The sequence below is a fragment of the Plecotus auritus genome, assembly GCF_963455305.1.
Source record: "Plecotus auritus genome assembly, chromosome: 9".
Lineage (NCBI taxonomy): Eukaryota > Metazoa > Chordata > Mammalia > Chiroptera > Vespertilionidae > Plecotus > Plecotus auritus.
The window spans coordinates 111752959-111777649 of NC_137783.1; the positions used below are offsets into that span (position 1 = coordinate 111752959).

A 24691-nucleotide genomic window follows, 5' to 3' on the forward strand; every position below is an offset into this window, starting at 1 on the left:
GGCCCCTATTTCAGATGTATGTTTTGTTAGGGAAAAGCCAGACACTAGACACAGCAGGTAAATATCTGTACAAGGGGACTAAAGGGTTGTGATAAGAAGGTGCCTCACCATCCATTTGCTGGTCACTTCTGAAGCCCTGAGGGTTCAGGGCCCTGGCTCAGAGGCCAAACCTCATGCCTGGGGTGGAGGAGCTTAAAGGTGTTCAGAAGTCATTTTAGGGGGAAATTATATGTTGAAATCTAACTGGCTACAGGGGAAAAGGCTGCAGAGGATAAAAGAGCATTCTAGGAACACAGGAGGGTATTGCTGAAGGTAAGGCCCCAAATGAAAAGTGTGAATGGAGCTCATATATGGAGGTAGAAGGGGAAATAATTTGACATGTAATCTAAGTAGAGGGATGGCCAAGGCCTTCTATGCCATTAAAGAAGTTTAGTTTTTACAACAGCTACCATCAGAAAGCATTAAAGGGTTGGTGAGGAGCTGTCATATAACAAGACCTTTTAGATGTTCATTTTTACTTTTTAAAAAATGTCCATCGTGCCAAAACCAGTTTGGCTCAGTGGATAGAGCGTCAGCCTGCGGACTGAAAGGTCCCAGGTTCGATTCCGGTCAAAGGCATGTACCTTGGTTGCGGGCACGTCCCCAGAAGGGGTTGTGCAGGAGGCAACTGATCGATGTTTCTCTCTCATCGATGTTTCTAACTCTCTATCCCTCTCCCTTCCTCTCTGTAAAAAATCAATAAAATATATATTAAAAAAAAAATGACCATCGCATAGTAAAACTGATGGCTGAAAGTTTACTGATGAATAGGATATCTGCAGTTGTCCAAATATCTCCCTTCAACATACATATTAATTATAAAGGGGGGGGGGGGTAAAAGAACCCTGGAAGATCCAATATCAACCAAAAGATCAGTCAACATCATCAGATGGGCAAACCTGATACCATGTGCCTCCTGTGATGATGCACCAAGAAGGACAGAGTATTGCTTTTGGGATATTTGTTTCAAAAATGCACAGCTTCAATCTAGTGATGAAGAAACAGATAAATTCAAAATGGGGGGTATTCTACAAAATAACTGGCCCGGCCCTAGCTGGTTTGGCTCAGTGGATAGAGCATCGACCTGTGGACTTAAGGGTCCCGGGTTCGATTCTGGTCAAGGGCATATGCCTGGGTTGCGGGCTCAATTTCCAGTAGTGGGTGTGCAGGAGGCAGCCAATCAATGATTCTCTCTCATCATTGATGTTTCTATCTCTCTCCCTCCCTTCCTCTCAGAAATCAATAAAAAATAAAATAAAATCTATGATAATAAAAGTGTAATATGTTAATCAGACCAGACAGCCAAACAACCTTCTAGACATCCTTCCAGATGACCTTCCAGATGTCCACGCTATGACACCCATTGGTACCAGGCCAGCCAAGGTGGGTGCGATGCGATTGGTCAGGGGCCTGGCCATCGCCCCATGACCGCCTGCAGAGGGAGGCCATAGGCCAGCAGGACGATCAGTCAATCAGGAGGTTCCACAATCGCCCCAAAGAGGGAGGCCCAGGCCACCAACCGGCAGGCTGCAGAGGGTGGGTGAGGCCTCCCTCTGAGGGCGAACCATCACAGAGCCCCGGTTGGGTGGGCAGGGCCTACCTCTTTGGGGTGATCAATCACAGGGCTCCCAGACTGTGAGAGGGCACAGGCCAGGCTAAGGGACCACCCCCCCCCCCCCAGTGCACGAATTTCATGCACCAGGCCTCTAGTAAATAAATAACAGGCCCGTGCTTTGCAAAATTGTCAATGTCATGAAAGAACCCCCCTTGCTGAAATATCCATCAGTAGGTGACAGAATTAAAGGTAACATATTCATAGAATGGAATATTGTATAGCAATTGAAAAGTATGAACTAGATCTCAACAGACTAATATGGCAACATTTCAGAAACTGTGTTCTCATGGTAAGGCACATGGATATGACAACTACACCTATCAACTTAGCAGAAAATAAAAAGTTTGATGCCATAGTGTGTTGACAAGGCTATGAGGAAATGGACACTCATATTTTGCTGGTGGAGGCCACATTGTTACAACCCCTGTAAAGTTGAAATCCATATTAGAAAATTAGAAATCCACGTACTCCAGCAATCTCTCTCTCTTCTGGAATTCAAGTATAATATGCTACTATGTACAAGATTATTGATTGTAACAGTATTTGTCATTTTAAAAAATATATTGTTATTGATTTCAGAGAGGGAGAGAGAGACAGAAGTGTCAATGATGAGAGAGAATCATGGATCGGTTGCCTCCTGCACACCCCTTACTGGGGATCCAGCCTGCAACCGGAGCATGTGCCCTGACCTCTGACAACGGGGAATCTAACCATGATCTCCTGGCTCATAGGTTGATGCTCAACCATTGAACAACACCGGCTGGGCTATTTGTCTTTTTTAAAAAAAGGAAATAATGCAGGTGTTCATCATGGAGATCCCTCCACCAATATTTCCATCCCAGACCACATCTGGTAAGACAAGGAAGGGGAAAGAAACTTATTTCCCACCAGAAGCCTGATAAGATCATCCATCAATTTCTGCCCACCTTCCCTCCACCAATCCCCTTGTCCCCTTGTGATGCAAGAATGATGAACTTAGCCCCAGACTAAGGGATCAATTTATACTCCCTACTTGCTGGTGAATTTCAAGCTAGTCCCAGTCCTTCTTTGGTTCTCTCAACAGGAATGATGAATCAATGAGGCATGTCCCCCTACCACCCGATCTACCCCACGACTGGCTCACTCCACCCTGGGCAACCTACTCATCCCCAAATTATTTACAAGACACAAGACACATGTGGATCTCTATATTTGAATAGACTGTCAGAGCATAGGGACCAGGGCATTGTGAGATCTGCTAATTGAGAGAGCTGAGCTGGACAGAGCCCAGGTCACCCAGGGTGGGTGCAGGCAAGGAAAATGTCCAGGTATCAGTAGTGGAAGCAGTTCAGTCAAGGAGCCAGAGTTGCAGCATCAGAGCCAGGCTGAGCAGGAGAAGCCCAATCCCATGGACCATGGCCCTAGAAGTCATGGCCAAGGCATAGAACCTTGCCACCTCTTCATTGGGGTTGCCCTGGGCCGGTTCAAACCACATCTGGATGCAGCGGCCACTTCCTCGGCTGTATTGGCTGACCTGGTAGGAGTGACTCCAGAGGCCCTCACACAGGGCTGCAGGAGTGGGGAAGTAGGACTCAAAGGTACGACAGACGGCCTGAGCTGGACACTTGTTAGATCCTGCAGGGGGAGAGAGGATAGACACAGACATCCAGCCCTGCTTACCTGAGAGATATTCAGGCAATCCCAAATCCTCAAACCGCCTTTGCCCAAACCCCACCTCCATCTCCCCACCCACCCACCCAGCCCTCACCTGAGGTCCAGTTCCAGCCCTTGTGCCAGTCACTCTTGCAGGTGTAGGAGGTGCGGCAGGCTTCCCACCAGCTCTCACAGTCCTCTTTGCACAGGGGCACGTTTAGGAAACGCTCTCTGCGCCAGCTCTGGCTCACCTGAGTGGGAGGTAAAATGAGAAGGTTCCTCAGCCAGGCCTGTTGGCAGCCACAGCTTTGACTGGGGTGGGGTGGGGTGGGGTGGGGTGGGATGGGGTGGGGTGAGGGAGACCCCGGTACCTGCTGGATCCAGGGCCCTAGGTTGGGGGAGCACTCATAGAGACAGGTGTCCTGGATGAAGTGGCGCTTGCAGGCGGGCTCCATCTTGCCACAGTGGTCCCAGTTGAAGTTATACAGGAGGGAGGTGTCCTTGTGCAGCTCCTGGCTGGTGCTGACAGAGCAGCAGGCATTCTTCCTCCAGGGAGTGCACTGGGTGGGGAGGACACAGCACTCAGTGCCCCCTGCCACCCACTTCTGCCACCTCCAGCCTCTCCCCATTTGGTTCTTGCTCTCCAGCCCCAGGTAGATTGTTCTAGAAATGCTCACTGTGAGGACCTCTCTGTCCTTGGCCCTCAAGAACTCCCATCTTGAGGGACACTCAATTGCAACAGTGTGATTAGGGGGTTGTGGGAGCCTGGGAGAAACCCTGTTTCGGGAGGACAAAAAACTATCATTTATACAGGACTTAACACTTTATAAAAAGTTCTTAAATTTATTCATTAAAAAAGTATTACTGAGTAGCTACTCTATGCCAGCCACTGTTGTAGACGAAGTACAGCAGACAAGAAAACAGACAGAAATATGTGTTCATGGATCTTACATTCTGGTCAGGGGAGACAGACCGTAAGACACTAAAAGGGGAAAAATATGATATGGAAGGATATGATCAACTATATAGGGACGTTTACAGCAGGGAATGGGTATGTGGAGAATGGGGTGACTATTGGAATTTAAAATAAGGTGGTTTGAAAAGCCTCGTTTCTAAGTGACATTTTGAGTAAAGGAAGAAAGCAGTGAGTGATGCAATAAAATATATACAGTATATATTTTTTGTTAATCTTCACCTGAGGATATATTTTTCTATTGATTTTTAGAGAGAGTGGAAGGGAGGGGGAGAGACAGAGAGTGAGAAACATTGATGTGAGAGAGACACATGGATTGGTTGCCTTCCACATGGGCCCGGACTCAGGATGGAGCCTGCAACCAAGACACATGCCCTTGACCAGAATCGAACCCAGGACCCTTCAGTTGACAGGAATAAAATATATTTTTGAATAACCATATTCTTGGCAAGAAACAAGATCTGTGTCCCCCCTGTGGTTAGGCCAGTACCAGACATAATGGGCCTACAGAAACATTTGCTTAAAAAAAGCAAATAAAAGACATTTATGATTTCCTAATCTAAACCGAACTTCATCTTAGAAATAGACACACTATAGTTTAGCATGTTTTTAATATAGACCCAATTTTCCAGAACAACAAAAGCATGAAATGGAAGGCTGTACTATATGGTTTACATTATTGGAGTTAATTACCATTTTAGAAAATGGCCTCAGTTGGTGTGGCTCAGGTGGTTGAGCATTTTTCCATGCACCAAAAGGTCACCAGTTGGATTCCCAGTCAGGGCACATGTCTGGGTTATTGTGGGCTCAACCCAGTAGGGGATGTGCAGGAGACAGCCAATAAATGTTTCTCTCTCTCTCTCTCTCTCTCTCTCTCTCTCTCTTCTTCTCCCACTCCCTCTCCTTTCCTTTTTCTCCAAAAATCAATAAAAACATATAAAAAATAGAAAATAGTCATCAATGGCAACACGCCTTAGAGTATCTTATAGCCTTTAAGTTGCCAATAGAATACACCAGCCCAAGTCTTCATTTGCAGCTGCCCCATTCATAGTGATTTTATGAATAAAGAAACATGTGCTGTTTCACAAGGACTTCTAATGCAGCCATACCAGAGAACTGACATATTGAAATGTAGTTGTGTGTGTGTTTTTTAAAATAAATTGCGTTCTTCTTGCTTCTCCTTTGCATCACAGGTAATTATGTTGATAATTTTAAATTAAATGTGCAAATAGATTCATGTAGCTTGGAACTTCATTCCAGGATAGAAAAGAGAGTCTAAACAATATTTTTTTCTAAAAAGGAACTATGGAGACTAATAAGGAGTGCATAATTTTTTATAGAATGTGTGAGAGTACTGCACCTCTGCCCCATGTCGCAGTCATAAGAGGCCTCTCCTTAGCCCCTAGCACTCCATGGGACTGGCACGTAGTCCAAGTAGGAAAACCATCCTCCCCAAACCCCTGGAGGTGTCCGCCCCAGTCCTGCCCCACCACGAGGGCTAGTCATGTCCAGGTCCTGTGTGTGTCCATAGGCTCCTCTGGGCCTCAGTTTCCTCATTTGTTCATGGGGAAAATGTCATCTCCCTACCTCAGAGGACCACCGGAAAAATGAGATCATAAACAGAAAGCACATGACACCTGGTAGGTAGGTACTCAGTAAGTGATCATTGCATGTGATTGCTGACATGGTATCTTGTTGTGAAGAGGCCGCCCCGAATATCAGCTAAACCGCTCCCCGACCTTTACCTTCTCAGCAATAATCAGAACATGGGGTGTCTGGCCCCTCAACCCTTCCCGCACCACCCTAAGGTCCTCTTCCCTGTCAGAACCAGTCCCCTCCCCAAACGCAGCCACACTGCAGCCATACCTGGCCATGCAGCTTGTCCTCAGGGCCTGGCTTTGTCTTGTGGTGTTTGGCGTCCATGCAGACGTTGAGCAGGTCTGTCCTGTCTCTGGCACTGCACACGGAGGCTGAAAACCAGGCCAGCAGCAGCAGAGGTGGCATCAGTTTCCAGGCCATGTCTTTCTGTCCCTGCAGAGGAAGCTGTGGTTAGGGAGAACGAGGCCTGAGGGGAGAGCCCATGCCGGGTGCTCCCTTCACCCCTCCTCAGTCTCCCCATCTCCACAGTGAAGGCTGTGGCCCGACCCTGTTCCTTCAGTGCTGGGTCCTGGGGCTGCCAGAGACTGAGATAGATGAGACTGGCAAAGGGGGCTCCCTCACCCCATTCTTGGAGGGTTCAGAAGGGGATCTGGGATTAGTAGGGGGACCCTCAGGGACAGTACCCAAGTTGGAGAAGAATGCTTGAACCCACACATTCTCTCTGGATTTTACCTTTAAAAAAAAAGTAATTAAATGGTTTAGGTCCGTACTTCCTGAAAAGGGCCAGGGACCCACAGCACCCTTATGCTGTGTTCAGCAAGTGCCCTGCCATTAGACCCTGGGTCACCTGGGTTCCCATGGCAGCTTAGGAGCCCTGTTTGCCTGGGGAAGGCCACGGCCCAGCTCTGCTGAGCTCTCCACAGCAGCCTGAGGATCAAGGGATGTAACACAAACAGGACCGTGTTTGGTTTAATGATACGGGAATGGAAAGAGTGGTGGATTTTTATCTTTTTTTTTAAGTTTTTATTGATTGTTATAAAGAGGCAGGGAGAGGGAGAGAGAGAAACATCAATGGGCTGCCTCCTGCACAACTCCTACTGGGGATCTATCCCACAACCCGGGCGTGTGCCCTGACCAGAATCATACAGCAACCTCTTGGCCCAACCAAATGAGCCACACCAGCCAGGGCAAGAGTGGTGGCTTTCAAACCAATTTGCTCCCTCAGACTTCTCCCTTCCCTATTTCCTGAAAGCCTTTCCTCCCTCCACCCCATTGTGACTCTGGCCCCTCAGCTCTCTGAGAGCTGGACTAATGCCCCAGATCGCCACCTGACTCCTCAGAAAACAAATGCAGAGACCTTTGGACTGACCAGAAGGACAACATAAAGTCTCCCGTGTTAAAGGAGCCTGCCCGACAGGCACTGAGGGGCATGGGCGGCGCCTGGAAAAAGTGACAGCCCCTTGTCTGTCCATGACTGCCCGTCACCCCACCCCACCCATTACAGATCTGTTTCTTTGGACTTAGTTGCTGAAGCACTAAGAGTTGATAATGAAAGCCCATTCCTCTTCCTCACCATTCCCTCATGCAGTTGATCACCAAGCCCTGGCAAGGGTCCCTCCAAAAACCTTTCCAGAATTCACTTCCCCTGGCTCTGAGTTTGGGGTCAGTTCACTCCTCCAATTTCTTCCACTTCAAGTCATCTTTCCCACAGGAGCCAGGGTGATCTTTCTAAAGAAAGACATGCCCCTCCCCTACCCACAGACCCACCAAGTCCACCCTTTCCCCTCCTCCCCCAGTGCTCCTGTCACCCTTCTCTCCTGAGGGCATCTTGCCTGAGCCTCCTTTGCTGCTGGGAGCACACACTGCTGTGTCTGGACTGGCCTCTCTCAGGACTGGCAACGACTCCCCAGTGGTCTCTGTCCTCAGGGCAGGATGACTGTAAGAGCTCTGAATGTGCTTACGCAGAATGTACCCTGCAGTTAGCAATTTCTACTTCTACTTCCTTTCCAGACCCCACAGTCTTCAAGGCTCCTTTAGTCTGTCAAGTTAGCCAATCTTGTTTATTTCATCTCCCTTTTTTTTTTTTTTAAATAAAGACTTAAAAATTTTTTTTATTGATTTCTGAGAGGAAGGGAGAGGGAGAGATAGAAACATCAATGATGAGGAAGAATCATTGATTGACTCCCTCCTGCACGTCTCCTAATGGGTATCGAGCCCACAACCCCACAACCCGGCATGTGTCCTTGACGGGAATAGAACCTGGGACCCTTCATTCTGCAGGCCGACACTCTATCCACTGAGCCAAACCGTCCAGGGCTGATTTCATTTCTTTATTTGTTATTTTGCTCATTCCAGGATCCACACATTCAACACTCATGAAAATTTAGAGAAACACTCACCTCCTCGGGGAATCTGATTTTTGAGGTTCCACAAGTGGTTTTACGATAAAACTAACTTGAGGGGCATGAGACAAGGTGGGGAAGAACCCAGGCTTTAGGGTCAGGCCATGGGATCCAATAACAGATCCAGCCCTCTCACAATCTTGGAACGGTCACTAAACCTTGCCGAGCTCTCATTGGCTCACCAGAAAATTGTTGAGAATATATCTGGAAAAGCTGGACACGTACAAAGTAGGCTTAAATGCCAACTATCATGTTAATTTGTGAGCATGGAGGTGGACATAGGTAGAAGGTGAGGTACAGAAGTCAAAGATCACAGAAAAAATTGTCTCAGATCTGATTAAATATAATATTTCACCATATAATATTACTTTAAAAATAAGCAATTTTTTAAAAATACATTTTTATTGAATTTGGGGAGAGGAAGGGAGAGGGAGGGAGAGAGGAAGGGAGAGAGAGAGAGAGAGAGAGAGAGAGAGAGAGAGAGAGAGAGAGAGAGAGAGAGAGACATCGATGTGAAAGAGAAACATTGATCAGATGCCTCCTAACTTTTTGGTGCATGAGATAATGCTCAACCAACTAAAGCCACACTGGCTAGGGCCATAATTAAGCAATTTTTGATAACCTTTAAAAGTTGTGGTAAAATACACATTAGGTAAAATGTGCCATCCTAACCATTTTTAAGTGTACAGTTCAGTATTGTTAAGTACATTCATATTGTTGTGCAACCAATCTGGAACTTTTTCATCTTGTAACACTGGATCTGTATTCCCACTAAGCAACTACCCATTGCTTCCTTCCCCCAGTCCTTGGCAACCACCATTTGACTTTCTGTCTGTATGAACTTGACTACTTTAGGTATCTTCTATAAGTGACATCATACAGTATTTGTCATTTTGTGAGTGGCTTCTTTGACTTAGCATAATAACCTCAAAGTTTATTCATGTGTTAGAATTTCATTCCTTTTTATAGCTGAATAGTATTTAATTGTATGTATAGAATGTATTTTATTTATCCACTTATTCATAAATGTACACTTGGGTTGCTTCCATCTCTTTGTACTGTGAAGAATGCTGCTATAAGCATGGGTGTATAAATATCTCTACAGGACCCTGCCTGCAGTTCTTTTGGGTGCATACATAGAAGTGGAAGAGCTGGATCATGTGCTAATTCTATTTTTAATATTGAGGAACTGTCAGACTTCTGCAGAATTTTACATTTCCATAAACAGTGTGAAGAGTTCCAATTTCTTTTCCTCTTCACCAACACTTGTTATTTTCTGTTGAATTGGGGGGGAGGGATAGAAGCCATCCTAGTATGTGAGGTGAAATCTCATTGTGCTTTTGATTTGCATTTTCCTAATGATGAGTGGCTCTGAACAGATTTTCATATGCTTTTTGGTCATTTGTATATCTTCTTTTAAGCAATGTTGTTTGCCCATTTTAAAATCAGGTTCTATGTTTTTTGTTGTTGAGTCGAAGGATTAGGCTCTTATCAGATAAATGATTTGCAGTATTTTCTCCTGCTCTGTAGGTTTCCTTTTCATTCTAATTGTTCATTGATGCACAGAAATTTTTAATTTTGATGTAATTCAATTTAACTCTTTTCTTTTGTTGCCTGTGGTTTAGCTCTCATATCCAAGAAATAAATGCCTAATACCATGCCATAAAGCTCTTGCCCTGTGTTTTCTTAAAGAATTTTAATGGTTTCGGCTTTTATAATTAGGTTTTTTATCCATTTTGAGTTAACTTTTGTAGATAGAGTAAAATAAAGGCTGAAAGTTGTTGTGTTTTTTCTTTTGCATGTGAATATCCAGGTGTGTTCCAGCATCATATTTTGAAAATACTGTTCTTTGAATTGTCATTTATTCCATTGAATTGTCTTGACACCATTGTCAAAAATCTGGACTGTAAGTTCTATTCCATTGAAGTGTACATCTATCCTCATGCTGCTACCACACTGTCCTGATTATTGCAGTTTTGTAATAAGTTTTGAAATCGGAAAGTGTGAGTCCTCTAATTTGGTGCTTTCTTAAGATTGTTTGAGCTATTCTGAGTCTCTTGCATGTCCATATAGATTTTAGGCTCATATTGTCTATTTCTCAAAAATGTCAGCTGGAATTTTGGTAAGGATTGATTTGAATCTGTAGAGCAATTTGAGGAGAATTGCCTCTTAACAAAAGTGTCTTCTGATTAATGAACATGGAATGTTTTTCCATTTATTAGGTTTTTAACTTCTTTCAACAATGTTGTATAGTTTTCAGTGTACAGTCTCTTACTTGGTTAAATGTATTTCGATGTGTTTTGTTCTTTTTTATGCTATTGTAAATGGGATTCTAAAATTTATTGTTGTATTTTTCATTTCTAGTATAGAGAAATACAATTTATTTTTATATATAAATCTGGTGTCCTATAAACTTGCTGAACTCACCTTTTAGTAATACAATATTTTGTAGGTTCCTTAGGGTTTTTTATATACAATGTCATTCCATCTGTGAATAGAAATAGTTTCATTTCTGGTTTTCAATCTGGATGACTTTTATTTCTTTTTCTTGACTAGTAGCCCTAGCTAGAACCTTCAGTAAAATGTTGAATAAACACAATGAGAATGGATATATAGGTCTTATTCCTGATCTCAGGGGGAAAGCCTTTTGGTATTAAGTATGATGTTAGTGGTGGCTTTTTGTTTGTTGGTTGGTTGGGTTTTAGAGAGAGAGAGAAGGGAGAGGGAGAAAGAAAGAAACATGGATGTGAGAGCAAAACTTCAATCAGCTGCCTCCTGCATGCCCCCTACTGGGGATCAAGATGCAATCCTGGTATGTGCCCGGACCCGGAATCAAACCGGCAATTTTTTGGTACACAGGATGATGCCCAACCAACTGAGCCACACTGGTCAGGCAGCGGTGGGTTTTTCATAGATTTTCTTTATCTGGTTGGGAAAATTTCCTTTTCTTCCTAATTTGTTTATTGTTTCTTATTTTTGTTTTTTAATATATTTTTTATTGATTTCAGAGAGAAGGGAAGAAGGAGAGAGAGACAAAAACATTAATGGTGAGAGAGAATCCTAGATTGGCTGCCTCCTGCACGCCCCACACTGGGGATCGAGCCCACAACCCAAGCCCTGACCGGGAATCGAACCTGACCTCCTGGTTCATAGTTTGACGCTCAACTACTGAGCCATGCCGGGCTGGATTGTTTTTGTTTGTTTGTTTGTTTGTTTTATCATGAAAGGATTTTTAATTTTGTCAAATGATATTTCTGTATCAATTCAGATGATCATGTGGGTTTTGCTCTTTATTCTAGTCATATGGTATTTTATTAAATCAATTGACTTTTGGATATTAAACAAACTTGCTTTCCTGAGATGAATCCCACTTGATTATGTGTACAATGTCTTTGACATGTTGCTGAATTCAGTTTGCTAGTATTTTGTAGATTATGACTTCATTCAAAAGGGATATTGGGGTGTAGTTTTCTTTTCTTGTGATGTCTTTGATTTTGTGTCAGGATAATACTGGTCTCATGGGATGAGACCAGTTGTGAAGTGTTCCCTCCTCTTCTTCTTTTTTTAAAAATATTTTCATTGCCCTAGAGTCAAGAGCATGTACCTTGGTTGCGGGCACATCACCAGTAGAAGGTGTGCAGGAGGCAGCTGATTGATTTTTTTCTCTCATCGATGTTTCTAACTCTCTATCCCTCTCCCTTCCTCTCTGTAAAAAATCAATAAAATATATTTTAAAAAAATATTTTCATTGATTTCAGAGAGGAAGGGAGAGGAAGAAAGAGATAGAAACATCAATGATGAGAGGGAATCATTGATTGGCTGTCTCCTGCACGTCCCCTACTGGTGATCAAGCCCACCACCTGGGCATATGCCCTTGACTGGAATCGAACCCGGGACCTTTCAGTCTGTAGCCCAACGCTCTATCCACTGAGCCAAACCAGCTAGGGTCCTCCTCTTCTTCTTTTCTTTTAAAAAATTTTATTGTTTAAGTTATTACAAATAGTAGTACATATGTCTCTCTTTTTTTTAATTTTATTGTTTAAGTTATTACAAATAGTAGTACATATGTCTCTTTTTTTTCCCCCATTGACCTTCCCCCGGCCTCCCCTACCTGCCGGCACTTGCCCTCATCCCCTTGCCCCCCACCTCCTCTTCTTTTGTTCTTTTTTTTAATATATTTTATTGATTTTTTACAGAGAGGAAGGGAGAGGGATAGAGAGTCAGAAACATCGATAGGAGAGAAACATCGATCAGCTGCCTCCTGCACACTTCCTATTGGGGATGTGCCCGCAACCAAGGTACATGCCCTTGACCGGAATCAAACCTGGGATCTTTCAGTCCGCAGGCCAACGCTCTATCCACTGAGCCAAACCAGTTAGAGCTCCTCTTCTTTTTTAAAGATAAGTTTGTAAGTTTGTGAATGATTGGTATTGTTTTTTAATTTTATTTTTCAATTACTGTTTCCATTCAATATTATTTTGCATTAGTTTCAGTTTTATAGCATAGTGGTTAGGTAATCACATACTTTGCAAAGTGTTCTCCCTCATAGTTCCAGTACCCATCTGGTACCATACAAAGTTATTACAGTACTAGAGACCCGGTGCACAAAATTTGTACACGGGTGGGGGGGGGCGGCCCTCAGCCCAGCCTGCACCCCGATCCCGGGGTTCAGGCCTAAACTGGCAGTCAGACATCCCTCTCACAATCCTGGACCACTGGCTCCTAATCATTCACCTGCCTGCCTGCCTGGTCACCCCTTACTGCTCCCCCTGCCATCCTGGTCACCCCCAACTGCACGCCTCTGCTGGCCTGGTCTCCCCCAACTGCACTCCCCTGCTGGCCTAGTCGCCCCTAACTGCCCCCCCCACCAGACTGGTTGCCTCTTACTGCCCTCCCCTGCCGCCTGGTTGCCCCTAACTACCCCCCACCCCGGCCTGGTCGTTCCCAACTGCCAGCCTGGTCACCTTTCATGGCCCCCTTGCCAGCCTGCTTGCCCCACGCAGCCTGCTGTTCAGTCATTTGGTCGTCCCTCACTAACCCCCCTGCCAGCCTGGTTGTAGGCAGCCATCTTGTGAGGGTGTGAGGGTTAATTTGCATATTACCTCTTTATTATATAGGACTATTTACTATATTTTCTATGTTGTGTTTTCTATATGCATGACTATTTTGTGGCTACCAATTTGTACTTCTGAATCCCTTCACCTTTTTACCCAGACCCAACCCCACTCCCCTCTAGTAACCATCCGTCTGTTCCCTGTGCCTATAAGTCAGTTTCAATTTTGTTTATTCATTTCTTTTGTTCTTTAGATTCCACATATAAGTGAAATCATATGGTATTTGTATTTTTCTGACTGATTTATTTTACTCCATATAATACTCTCTAGGTCCACCATGTTGTTGCAAATGGTAAGATTACATTCTTTTTTATGACCAAGTAATAGTCCATTGTATATATGTACCACAATTTTTTTTATCAACTCTTGTATTCATGGGCACTTGCATTAGTTCCATATCTTAGCTATCCTATATAATAAAAGCCTAATATGCTAAGTGTCCGGTCGTCCATTCAACCAATCAAAGCGTAACATGCTAATGATATGCTAAGGCCACTCAACCGCTCACTATGACATGCACTGATCACCAGGTGGCAGACACTCCAACAAGTAGGTTAGCTTGCTGCTGGGGTCTGACCGATTGGGACTGAGCGAGATAGGCTGGACACACCCTGGAGCCCTCCCGCGGTCCCTCCCTGGCTGGCCAACCTCCCATATCCCTCCCTGGCCCCGATTGTGCACCGGTGGGGTCCCTCGGCCTTGCCCGCGCCCTCTTGCAATCCAGGCTGAGGGCCTCCCCCTTGAGTGCACGAATTCATGCACTGGTCCTCTAGTTAGAAATAACACTGCAATTAACATAGCAGAGCATATATTCTTTCAAATTACTGTTTTTGGTTTCTTTGGATATATATCTAAGAGTGAAATTGCTGGGTCAAAGGCAGTTTCATTTTTTATTTTTTGAGGACCCTCCATAGTGGTTTTCTATAGTGGCTGCACCAATCTGCATAAGGGTTCCACATCCATGTCAGCACTTGTTGTTTGTGTATTTAGTTATGATAGCCATTCTGACGGGTATGAGGTAATATCTCGTTGTGCTTTTAATTTGCATTTCTCTGATGATTAGTGACATTGAGCATCTTTTCATATTTCTTTTGGCCATCTGTATGTCCTCTTTGGAGAAGTGTCTACTCAGGTCCTATGCCCATTTGTTCTCTCTCTCTCTCTCTCTCTCTCTCTCTCTCTCTCTCTATATATATATATATATATATATATATATACACACACACACATTATATATATACATATATACATATGTATATATATATATAATGTATATATGTATATAAAAATTATTTTTATTGATTTCAGAGAGAAAGGGAGAAGGAGAGATAGAAACATCAATGATGAGAGAGAATCCTTTTTTTTTTTTTTTTAATATATTTTTATTGATTTCAGAGAGGAAGGGGAAGGGAGAGAGAGAGAAACATCCATGATGAGAGAGAATCACTGATCGGCTGCCTCCCGCAGGCCTCACACTGGGGATCAAGCCTGCAACCCAGGCATGTGCCCTTGACCGGAATCGAACCTGGACCCTCCAGTCCGCAGGCTGACGCTCTGTCCACCGAGCCACACCGGCCGGGCGAGAGAGAATCCTTGATCACCTGCCTCCTGCACACCCCCTACTGGCAGCCCCAAACCTGGGCATGTGCCCAGACCAGGAATTGAACTGCGATCTCCTAGTTCATAGGTTGATGCTCAACCACTGAGCCACGCTGGCCAAGCGTCTGCCCATTTTTAAATTGGATTATTTAGGAGTTTTTTGATGTTAAGTTGTATGAGTTCTTTATAAATTTTGGATATTAACCCATTTTCAAATCTATCATTAGTGAATATCTTCTTCCATTCAGTAAGTTGTCTTTTCACTTTGCTGATGATTTCCTTTGATGTATAAAAACTTTTAGCTTCATGAAGTCCCATTTGTTTATTTTTTCTTTTGTTTCCCTTGATATACCAGGAAAAAATATTGCTAAGAGAAATGTCAGAGATTTTATTGCCTATGTTTTATTCTAGGAGTTTTATGGTTTTGAGTCTTACATTTAAGTCCTTTTTATTAATTTATTGGTGTGATACTGGATAACAAAATTATATAGGTTTCAGATGCACAGTTCTAAAACACATCATCTGTACACTGGATTGTGTGTTCACTACCCCAAGTCAAGTCTCCTTTGATCACCATTTATCCCCCCTATACCCTCCTCATCTCCCCCACTCCACACATTTAAATCTTTAATCCATTTTGATTCTTATATATGGTGTAAGAAAGTGGTCTAGTTTTATTTTTCTGCATGTATCTGTCCAATTTTCCCAGCACCATTTTTTTTTGTAATTTTCTTTTTTTTAAATTAAATCTTTATTCAGATTATTACAGTTGTTCCTCTTTTTCGCCCCCATAGCTCCCCTCCACCCGGTTCCCACCCCACCCCCTGCCTTTACCCACTGTCCTTATCCATAGGTGTATGATTTTTGTCCAGGCTCTTCCCGCACCCCCCACACCCCTTTCCCCCTGTGGATTGTCAGTCCACTCCCTTTCTATGTCCCTGATTCTATTATATTCACCAGATTATTCTGTTCATCAGATTTTTTATTCACTTGATTTTTAGATTCATTTGTTGATAGATATGTATTTGTTGTTCATAATTTTTATCTTTATATTTTTCTTCTTCTTCTTCTTCCTAAAGAACACCTTTCAGCATTTCATGTAATCCTGGTTTGGCGGTGATGAACTCCTTTAGCTTTTTCTTATCTGTGAAGCTCTTTATCTGACCTTCAATTCTGAATGATAGCTTTGCTGGGTAGAGTAATCTTGGTTGTAGGTTCTTGCTATTCATCACTTTGAATATTTCTTGCCACTCCCATCTGGCCTGCATAGTTTCTGTTGAGAAATCAGCTGACAGTCATATGGGTGCTTCCTTGTATGTAACTGTTTTTCTCTTGCTGCTTTTAATATTCTCTCTTTGTCTTTTACTCTTGACATTTTAATTATGATGTGTCTTGGTGTGGTCCTCTTTGGATTCCTTTTGTTTGGGGTTCTGTGCGCTTCCTGGACTTGTAAGTCTATTTCTTTCACCAGGTGGGGGAAGTTTTCAGTCATTATTTCTTCAAATAGGTTTTCAGTATCTTGCTCTCTCTCTTCTTCTGGCACCCCCATAATTCTGATGTTGGTACACTTGAAGTTGTCCCAGAGGCTCCTTACACTATCTTCAAGTTTTTGGATTCTTTTTCCTTTTTGCTTTTCCGGTTGGGTGTTTTTTGCTTCTTTGTATTTCAACTCTTTGACTTGATTCTTGCGATCCTCTAGTCTGCTGTTGGATCTCTGTATATTATTTTTTATGTCAGTCAATGTCTGTTTAATTTCTAGTTGGTCCTTTTTCATATCCTCAAGGGTCTCACTAAATTTATTGGCCTTTTCTAGGAAATTCTTGAAAAACATTATAACCGTGGTTTTGAACTCTATATCCAGTAGTTTGCTTTCCTCCATTTCTTTCATTTGTGACCTGTTTCTTTGTCTCCACATTTTGGCTGCTTCTCTGAGTTGATAGAGTGGCTTTGTGAGCTAGGTGTCCTATAGGGCCCAGTGGCTCAGCCTCTCCAGTTACCTGAGGTGGACACTCTTGGTGCACCCCTTTGTGGGCTGTGTGCACAGTCTTGTTGTAGTTAAGTCTTGATTGTTGTTGGTATCACTGGGAGGAATTACCCTCCAGGCCAATTGGCTGTGAGGATCAACTGTGTCTATGATGGGAGAACTTCTGTGTTGGAGACACCCTTATGGGGCAAGACTTGCTTCAGTGGGGCTTTGGTGCTCACTGACTCTGCCCCCTGAGTGTGTCCCTTATGGATCTGAGGAGTTGTAATCTGGATGGTCCTACTCTGACCCCTGGGTACACTGGCTCTTGGATCTCCAAGGAGGTGCAAATTTAGCCTCTGCCTAAGGCCAGTCAGCAGGAGCTATGGAGAGATCTGCAGATTCCTCTTCTTTGTTTGGGGTTTGGAGGTGCCCGGATGAGGCCCAGCAGTGAAGCAATGCAAGCTGCTGTGGGGCCTTGGGCCTTCTTTTGGGTGTTCTGGGTCTCTCTGACTCAGCTGCAGTTTGTTAGGTAAGTTGAGATTTCAAAGGACTAGGCCATTCATATGCAAAAGCCTCTGCGCACAGCTTGGATGGGGCGGAGTCTCAGGGCAGAGCAACCAGCAATGGCTTAGTGGGACAGGGTCTCAGGGCAGAGCTAACAGCAATGGCATCCCATCAGCCCTGCTCTAAGAGGCCCCGGGGTCTCAGTGTCCCTTGGTAATCGCTGCAAGCACCTCTGAGAGAAAGGCACCCTCGAGTTCCACCCAGATAGTCCAGTTTCTCCCCATATGAGTCTGGGTCCCCAGAATCTCGCCCGGAACTGGAGTTCAGAGCAGTCGGGAGCTTGTGTCTCCCTCTGGATTGAAAAAGCCAGCCGTGTACTCAGTTTCAAGCCCTTTCAGCGCGTGCCTTTGTACCTCTGTACTTTACTTCCACAGCTCCTCTGAGTCTCAGTGTGCTTTTCTCTTTCCTTCTAGTTGTAGAATTTCCACTCAGCCAGCCTTCCTGTAGTTCTGGATGATGTCCGTTTTGTCTTTTAGTTGTAGTTTTTTTTTGTTTGTTTGTTTTTTTTTTAATATATTTTTATTGATTTTTTACAGAGAGGGAGAGGGATAGAGAGTTAGAAACATCGATCAGCTGCCTCCTGCACGCTCCCCACTGGGGATGTGCCCGCAACCAAGGTACGTGCCCTTGACCGGAATCGAACCTGGGACCTTTCAGTCCACAGGCCGACGCTCTATCCACTGAGCCAAACTGGTCAGGGCTAGTTGTAGTTTTGAAGTGGTTGTGCGAGGCAGCAAGTTCAGGTGTTTACCTATGCCGCCATCTTGGTTTCTCCAGCACCATTTTTGAATAGACTGTCTTTATCCTATTGTATGTTGTTGCCTCCTTTGTCAAATATTAATTGACCATATTGGCGTGAGTTTGTTTCTGGGCTCTCTATTCTCTTTTTTAATTTTTTTTATAACTTTAAAAAAATATTTTTATTGCTCTAGTCAGTTGGGCTCAGTGGATAGAGCATAGGCCTGTGGACCAAAGGGTCCTGGGTTCGATTCCGGTCAAGGGAGAGTACCTTGGTTGCAGGCTCCTCCTCGGCCCTGGCCCTGGTCAGGGCATGTGCAGGAGGCAACCAACTGATGTGTTTCTCTCATATCAATGTTTCTCTCTGTCTTTTCCTCTCTCTTCCACACTCTCTAAAAGATTCAATGGAAAAATATCCTCAGGTGAGGATTAACAATAAAATAGAATAAAATAAAATAAAATAAAATAAAATAAAATAAAATAAAATAAAATAAAATAAAATAAAATAAAATAAAATAAAAATATTTTTATTGATTTTCAGAGAGGGAGAGAGAAAGAGAAATATCAATGATGAGAGAGAATTATTTATTGGCTGTCTCCTGCATTCCCCCCACTGGGGATCGAGCCCACAACCTGGGAACGTGCCTTGACTGGAATCAAACCGTGACCTCCTGGTTCATAGCTCAACCACTAAGACATATCTGCCAGGCACTTCATACAAATTTTAGAATTAGTTTGCGAATATCCACAAAATAACTTAATGGGATTTTGATTGGGATCACATTGAATCTATAGATCAAGGTAGACACAACTGATATCATGACAATATTTAGTTTTCTTATTCCTGAGCATAAAATATCTCTCCACTTTTTAAATTTTTTGGTGGGGACACTAAATGCTTTATTTATGATGAAATTCAATTAATAATTGCAAATGCTATAATTGGTAAAAATCTAAAAGCAAAATATTTATTTTTAGCCATAAAATGCTTTAAAGAGCATTGGAGCACTATTAAGAATTATTCTTTTCATGTATTTAGTTTTTCTTGTATTTTGTTCATCAGAATTTTATTGTTTTCTCATATTGATCTTTACAGATTTTGTTAGATTTACATTGAGTGTTTCATTTTTTCTGGATGCTAATGTAAATAATATTGTTTTGTTTTTAAGCTGAAATTCCACTTGTTTGTTGTTAGCATGTGGAAAGGCAATTGCTTTGTATATTAACCTTGTATTCTACAACCTGGTATAATCACTTATCAGTACTAAAAGTTTTTTCCTCGTTTTTTTGGGTAAAAAAGAAATACATATTACCTATAAACAAAGATGCCTGTATTTCTTCTTCCTAATCTGTTTGTAGATTTTTCCTTTCATTGTCTTATTGCATTAGCTGGACCTTCCAGTACAAAGTTAAAGGGGAGTAGTGAGAGGAGACATTCTTGCCTTCTATATAATCTTTTTCTCCCCAATATGTTTTTATTGACTTCAGAGAGGAAGGGAGAGGGAGAAAGATAGAAACATCAATGGTGAGCCCTAGCTGGTTTTGCTCAGTGGATAGAGCGTCGGCTTACAGACCGAAGGGTCCCAGGTTCATCTCAGCCAAGGGCAGGTACCTATTCTTTGCCAAGGGACTCTGTGTGTTGGTTCAAGCATGATGTCAGTGCTCTGGCACTTCACTCTGCCCCATCCCTACTTCCTGCTTGAGCAGGACCTCCAAGTTAATAGAATTGAAAGACTGGGGCCTTCTCAGGTATTTCCTGGATTTACATACAGAAGCATGTGGATTTCTAGACCCCGGGGTATGTGTAAGAGCCCTCTAGTTTATCTCAATTGGTTTTCTTTTCCAGCCTCAGGGAGTTGGGATGTCAAACAACTTGCTGCTGATTACAGGTGTGGGGAACACCTGTAATCAGCAGCAAGGGCCATTTGGATATTTATAACATCACTGCCAAGGGCCATTTGGATATTTATAACATCACTTGCGGCCATATAAAACTATCAACTTAAAAATACTGCTGTATTTGGTCAAACATTTAATGAACTCACCCCTAATGCCTTGGCAGGGTCAGACCAAATGATATCTCGGGCCTTAACCCGAGCCTTAACCACTGGCCAGAAGTTCCCCACCCCTGGTTAAGACAAACACCTAGTGATGGGCCTTCTCACTGTGTGAGCTCTGAATCAGGTCAAATAAGACTAACCCTGTGAATGGGGCTCTTACCAGGAGCTGCCAGACAAATCGGTGACATTTCTTTAGGGGTAGGGTTTTTTGGGGAATTCCACACCCACTCTGCCCCCTCTAGTGGCTACTAAGCTGCTATTTTTTAAAATATATTTTTATTGATTTCAGAGAGGAAGGGAGAGGGAGAGATAGAAACATCAATGATGAGAGAGTATCATTAATTGGCTGCCTCCTGCACGCCCTCTACTGGGGATTGAGTCCGCAACCCGAGCATGTGCCCTTGACCAGAATGGAACCCAGGACCTTCCAGTCCGAAGTCCAATGCTCTATCCACTGCGCCAAACCAGCTAGGGCTAAACTGCTGTTTTTCACAGCTACTGCGGTTGTGAGATAGCTGGTTTTAAAGGCTACCATCGCGTTTGGGAGAGGAGGATGGGAAAAAAGCAAGTCAAGCCCTAGCTTGTTTGGCTCAGTGGATAGAGTGTCAGCCTGCTGACTGAAGGGTTCCAGGTTCAATTCTGGCCAAGGGCACATGCCCGGACTTGGGGCTCCATCCCCAGTAGGGGGTGTGTAGGAGGCAGCCAATCAATGATTCTCTCCCATCATTGATGTTTCTATCTCTCTCTCCCTCTTCCTTTCTCTCTGAAATCATGGTTTCATCTTTGCTTCTTCAAAAGCTTCCCTAACTGCATAGTTGTTTGCTGCATTGAATTTCTTTTAGCGACAATTGAAAACACATGTTAGTATTTTACTAATGTAGTCTTTAAGTTTCAGTCTATACATTAAAACATGGAAGGAAAAAATCTTCTGAGGAACACTTTTAAAAACCATTACAGTGTAATGGAAATATTCATTACTTACACATCATGTATTTCCCCCCTAAATGTTGTATAAAGAAGTGACAGTTGAGCTGAGCATATGTTAATAAAAGGTCTGCATTTAGCCCAAACCGGTTTGGCTCAGTGGATAGAGCGTCAGCCTGTGGACTGAAAGGTCCCAGGTTCGATTCCGATCAAGGGCATGTAACTTGGTTGCGGGCACATCCCCAGTGGGAGGTGTGCAAGAGGCAGCTGATCGATGTTTCTGACTATCTGTTCCTCTTCCTTCCTCTCTGTAAAAAATCAATAAAATATATATATATATTTAAAAAAAGGTCTGCATTTAAAAAAAATGAAATCAATAAAAAAAAGCATTAAGTCAGAATGCCAAGAGTTTGCTGTTTCCTACCAAGATTCAACCATTTTTCTTAAATAAATGCTCTTTCAATTTTTGAAACTTTGTAATAATTTCCAGAGTTCTGGGAAAGTTGAGTTTGATGTCTTGCCAGTGTTCTTGCTTTCATGAGGAGTGGATTTTCAGATGCCTTTCCTCTGCCATTCCAGAAGTGCATCTTCAGGTTACTTTTATTTTAAGAGGCATAAAGCTTTAAATAATGTTGGCCACTCCTACGAAGAAGTAGTCTTTGAGTATACATTCTGCACTTAACATGAAGAAATAAGTTATTTTTTTTGTATCCCGTGTTTTCCCCTTACAGCAGTGTTAAGGTCCTTACCCAACCTGACTGTGAACTTTTAGTTTGTAGGACACACATTAATTTTTATTTTATTTTGTGCTGGCTCACTCACGTTGTGCTCTTAGGTCATGATACAAGACAGTATGTTTTCTCACTTCTAGAGAAGTTAAAACTCTTTTTTTTTTAAATATATATATATATATTTTTTTAATATATTTTATTGATTTTTTACAGAGAGGAAGTGAGAGGGATAGAGAGTTAGAAACATCGATGAGAGAGAGAAACATCGATGAGCTGCATCCTACACACTCCCCACTGGGGATGTGCCGGCAACCAAGGTACATGCCCTTGACCGGAATCGAACCTGGGACCCTTGAGTCCGCAGGCCGACGCTCTATCCACTGAGCCAAACTGGTTAGGGCGAGAAATTAAAACTCTTAATGACAATGTTATAAGTAGAGTTCTCTTATTAATGAGACAGCCAAGACTCAGGCTATTTCCTGCCAACACTTTCTTCAGTTCCCTTCTCTAAATCAGGCCCTACATTCAGGACAATAAAACTATCAAGGTGTATTTTACACCAAAATCACCCTAGCATTTCTCAGACAGCTGCTAGAATACACCAAAAACTTGCTCTCTAATAAAGAAGTATTCAAGAAGGAATGCTAAAAATAATTAAATGTAATTGGTATGCTCCACGTTGTAAAATCAGCTTCTCAGTGTTATAAGAGCTGCCCTGTTCATAGTGTCCACAATGTGGAGGAAGATTACAGCAAAGAAAGGAGCTCCTCCCTTTGAGATGAGTTTTATACAAGGTAAAGGGTTCTGACCGAATGGTCAGTTATTATGGTCCTTTTATTTTATTTTATTTTATTTTTTAAATTCTCACCTGAGGATATTTTTCCATTGATTTTTAGAGAGAAAGGAAGAGAAAGGGAAAGAGTGAAATATTGATGTGTTTACATTGATTTGGTTGCCTCCTGCCCTGGGGGCGGAGTCGGGGAGGAGGGAGGTACATACCCTTAACCAGAATCAAACCTGGGATCCTTCGGTCTGCAGGCCAATGCTCTATCCACTGATCCTAACAAACTAGGGCTTGCTTTTTAAAACAAATGAATTTTAGAACAGTTTCTTAACACATTTATAGTTAATCCCTGTTCACAAATCTAGCCCCAGGAATTAAAAATTGTGCCTTTTCTGGCTTTTCATACAAATAGACTTCTACATAGCATAATGTTTTTAAAGTTCATCTATGATATGGCCTGTGTCAGTAGTTCTTTAGCTTTTGTTGCTGAATAGTATTCGTTATATAGATACAATACATTTTGTTTTTCTGTTCACCAGTTGATGGACCTTTAAGTTATTTCCAGTTTGGGGCTTTTATGAATATGTTGCTATGAACATTCACATGCAAGTCTTTGTGTCATGTATATTTTTATTTCTTTCAAGTAAATACTTAGGAGTGGACTTGTGAGTCGTGAGACAGTTTTATATTCAACTTTTGAGAAACTGCCACTGTTTTCCAAGGGGCAGTACCATTTCCATTCCCATCAGCAATGTATGAGGGTTCCAATTTCTCCACATCCTTGTCAACATTTGGTTTTGGCAGTCTTATTTATCATAGTCTCTCTGCTGGGTATGAAGTGGTATATTATTATGGTTTAATTTGCATTTCCCTAATGATTAATGATGTTGAGCATCTTTTGGTGTGTTTATTAGCCACTCATGAACTTTCTTTGATGAATTGTTTATTCATTTCTTTTGCTCTTTATTTGCCCGGGTTGTTTATTTTCTTATTATTGAGTTGTAAGCATTCTTTGCATAGTATGGATACAAATCCTTTATCAGACTTGTGTTTGGCAAATATTTCCTCCAGTCTGTTACTTGGCTTTTTTATTTTCTTCATGATGTCTAATTTATCTGTCCTCTCTGAAGTGGTTTCTGCTTTTGGTCCAAAAAAGAAATAACAGATGGGTGCCTAGGAAGAGATGTATTCTAAGGAATTTAGCATCTGGCTTCAATCTAAGAAAGCTTTGCCTAACAGGGGTCTAGAAAATGTTCTTCTGTTTTCTTCTAAAATGTTTATTGTTTTAGCTGTTACATTTAAGTCTATGATCCATTTTAAGTTGACTTTGTGTATGGCATGAGTTGTAGGTCATAATTCATCTTTTTGTATGTGGGTAATAAATTATCCCAGCACATTGTCAAACAGACAGTCCTTTCCCCCAGAGAATTGGCTGAGCAACTTTGTCAAAATTCAATTAAATGTAGCCTTGGCTGGGTTGCTAAATTGGTTGGAGCATGGTCCCCAAAACCAAAAGGTTCAATTCCTGGTCAGAGCACATACCTAGATTGCAGGTTCAATACCTGGCCAGGAGGTAGATAACTGATCGATGTCTCTCTCTCTCTCTCTCTCTCTCTCTCTCTCTCTCTCTCTCTCTCTTTCTCTCTCTCTCCCCCTCCCTCCCTTCCTCTCTCTAAAAATCAATAAACATACTTCTTCGGGTGAGGATTAAAAAATAACCAATTAAGTATAAATATAAGGATTTATTTCTGGCTTTCAATTCTGTTCATATTATATGTTAATGTACATATCTATCCTTATGCCTGGACTACTGCTCTAGGATATCTTGATATGGAAAATTATTACTCTGTTCTAATGATTCCTAAGAATGAGGATGACAGCTACATAAGTGGAGTTCAGACAAGTATTTTTATAAATACTTGTCTGAACAAACAGCATAATAGGCCTTTGA

General features: G+C 42.5%; 2 protein-coding genes across 3 annotated transcripts in view; one reads left to right on the forward strand and one right to left on the reverse strand.

Annotated features, from left to right (window-relative positions):
• The window catches only part of ANAPC15 (anaphase promoting complex subunit 15), a 90932-nt gene that overhangs the window by 37140 nt on the left and 29101 nt on the right, over positions 1–24691 (forward strand). The gene's annotated exons all lie outside the window — the stretch shown is intronic.
• LOC308234794 (folate receptor beta-like) lies at positions 2822–7828 on the reverse strand. Its single transcript, XM_080643168.1, has 5 exons — positions 7691–7828; positions 6126–6290; positions 3658–3846; positions 3402–3537; positions 2822–3268 (listed from the first exon to the last, which is right to left on the reverse strand). Exons 2-5 carry the CDS (start codon positions 6276–6278, stop codon positions 2982–2984), a joined length of 765 nt encoding a protein of 254 aa, XP_080499294.1. The 5' UTR covers positions 6279–6290; positions 7691–7828; the 3' UTR covers positions 2822–2981.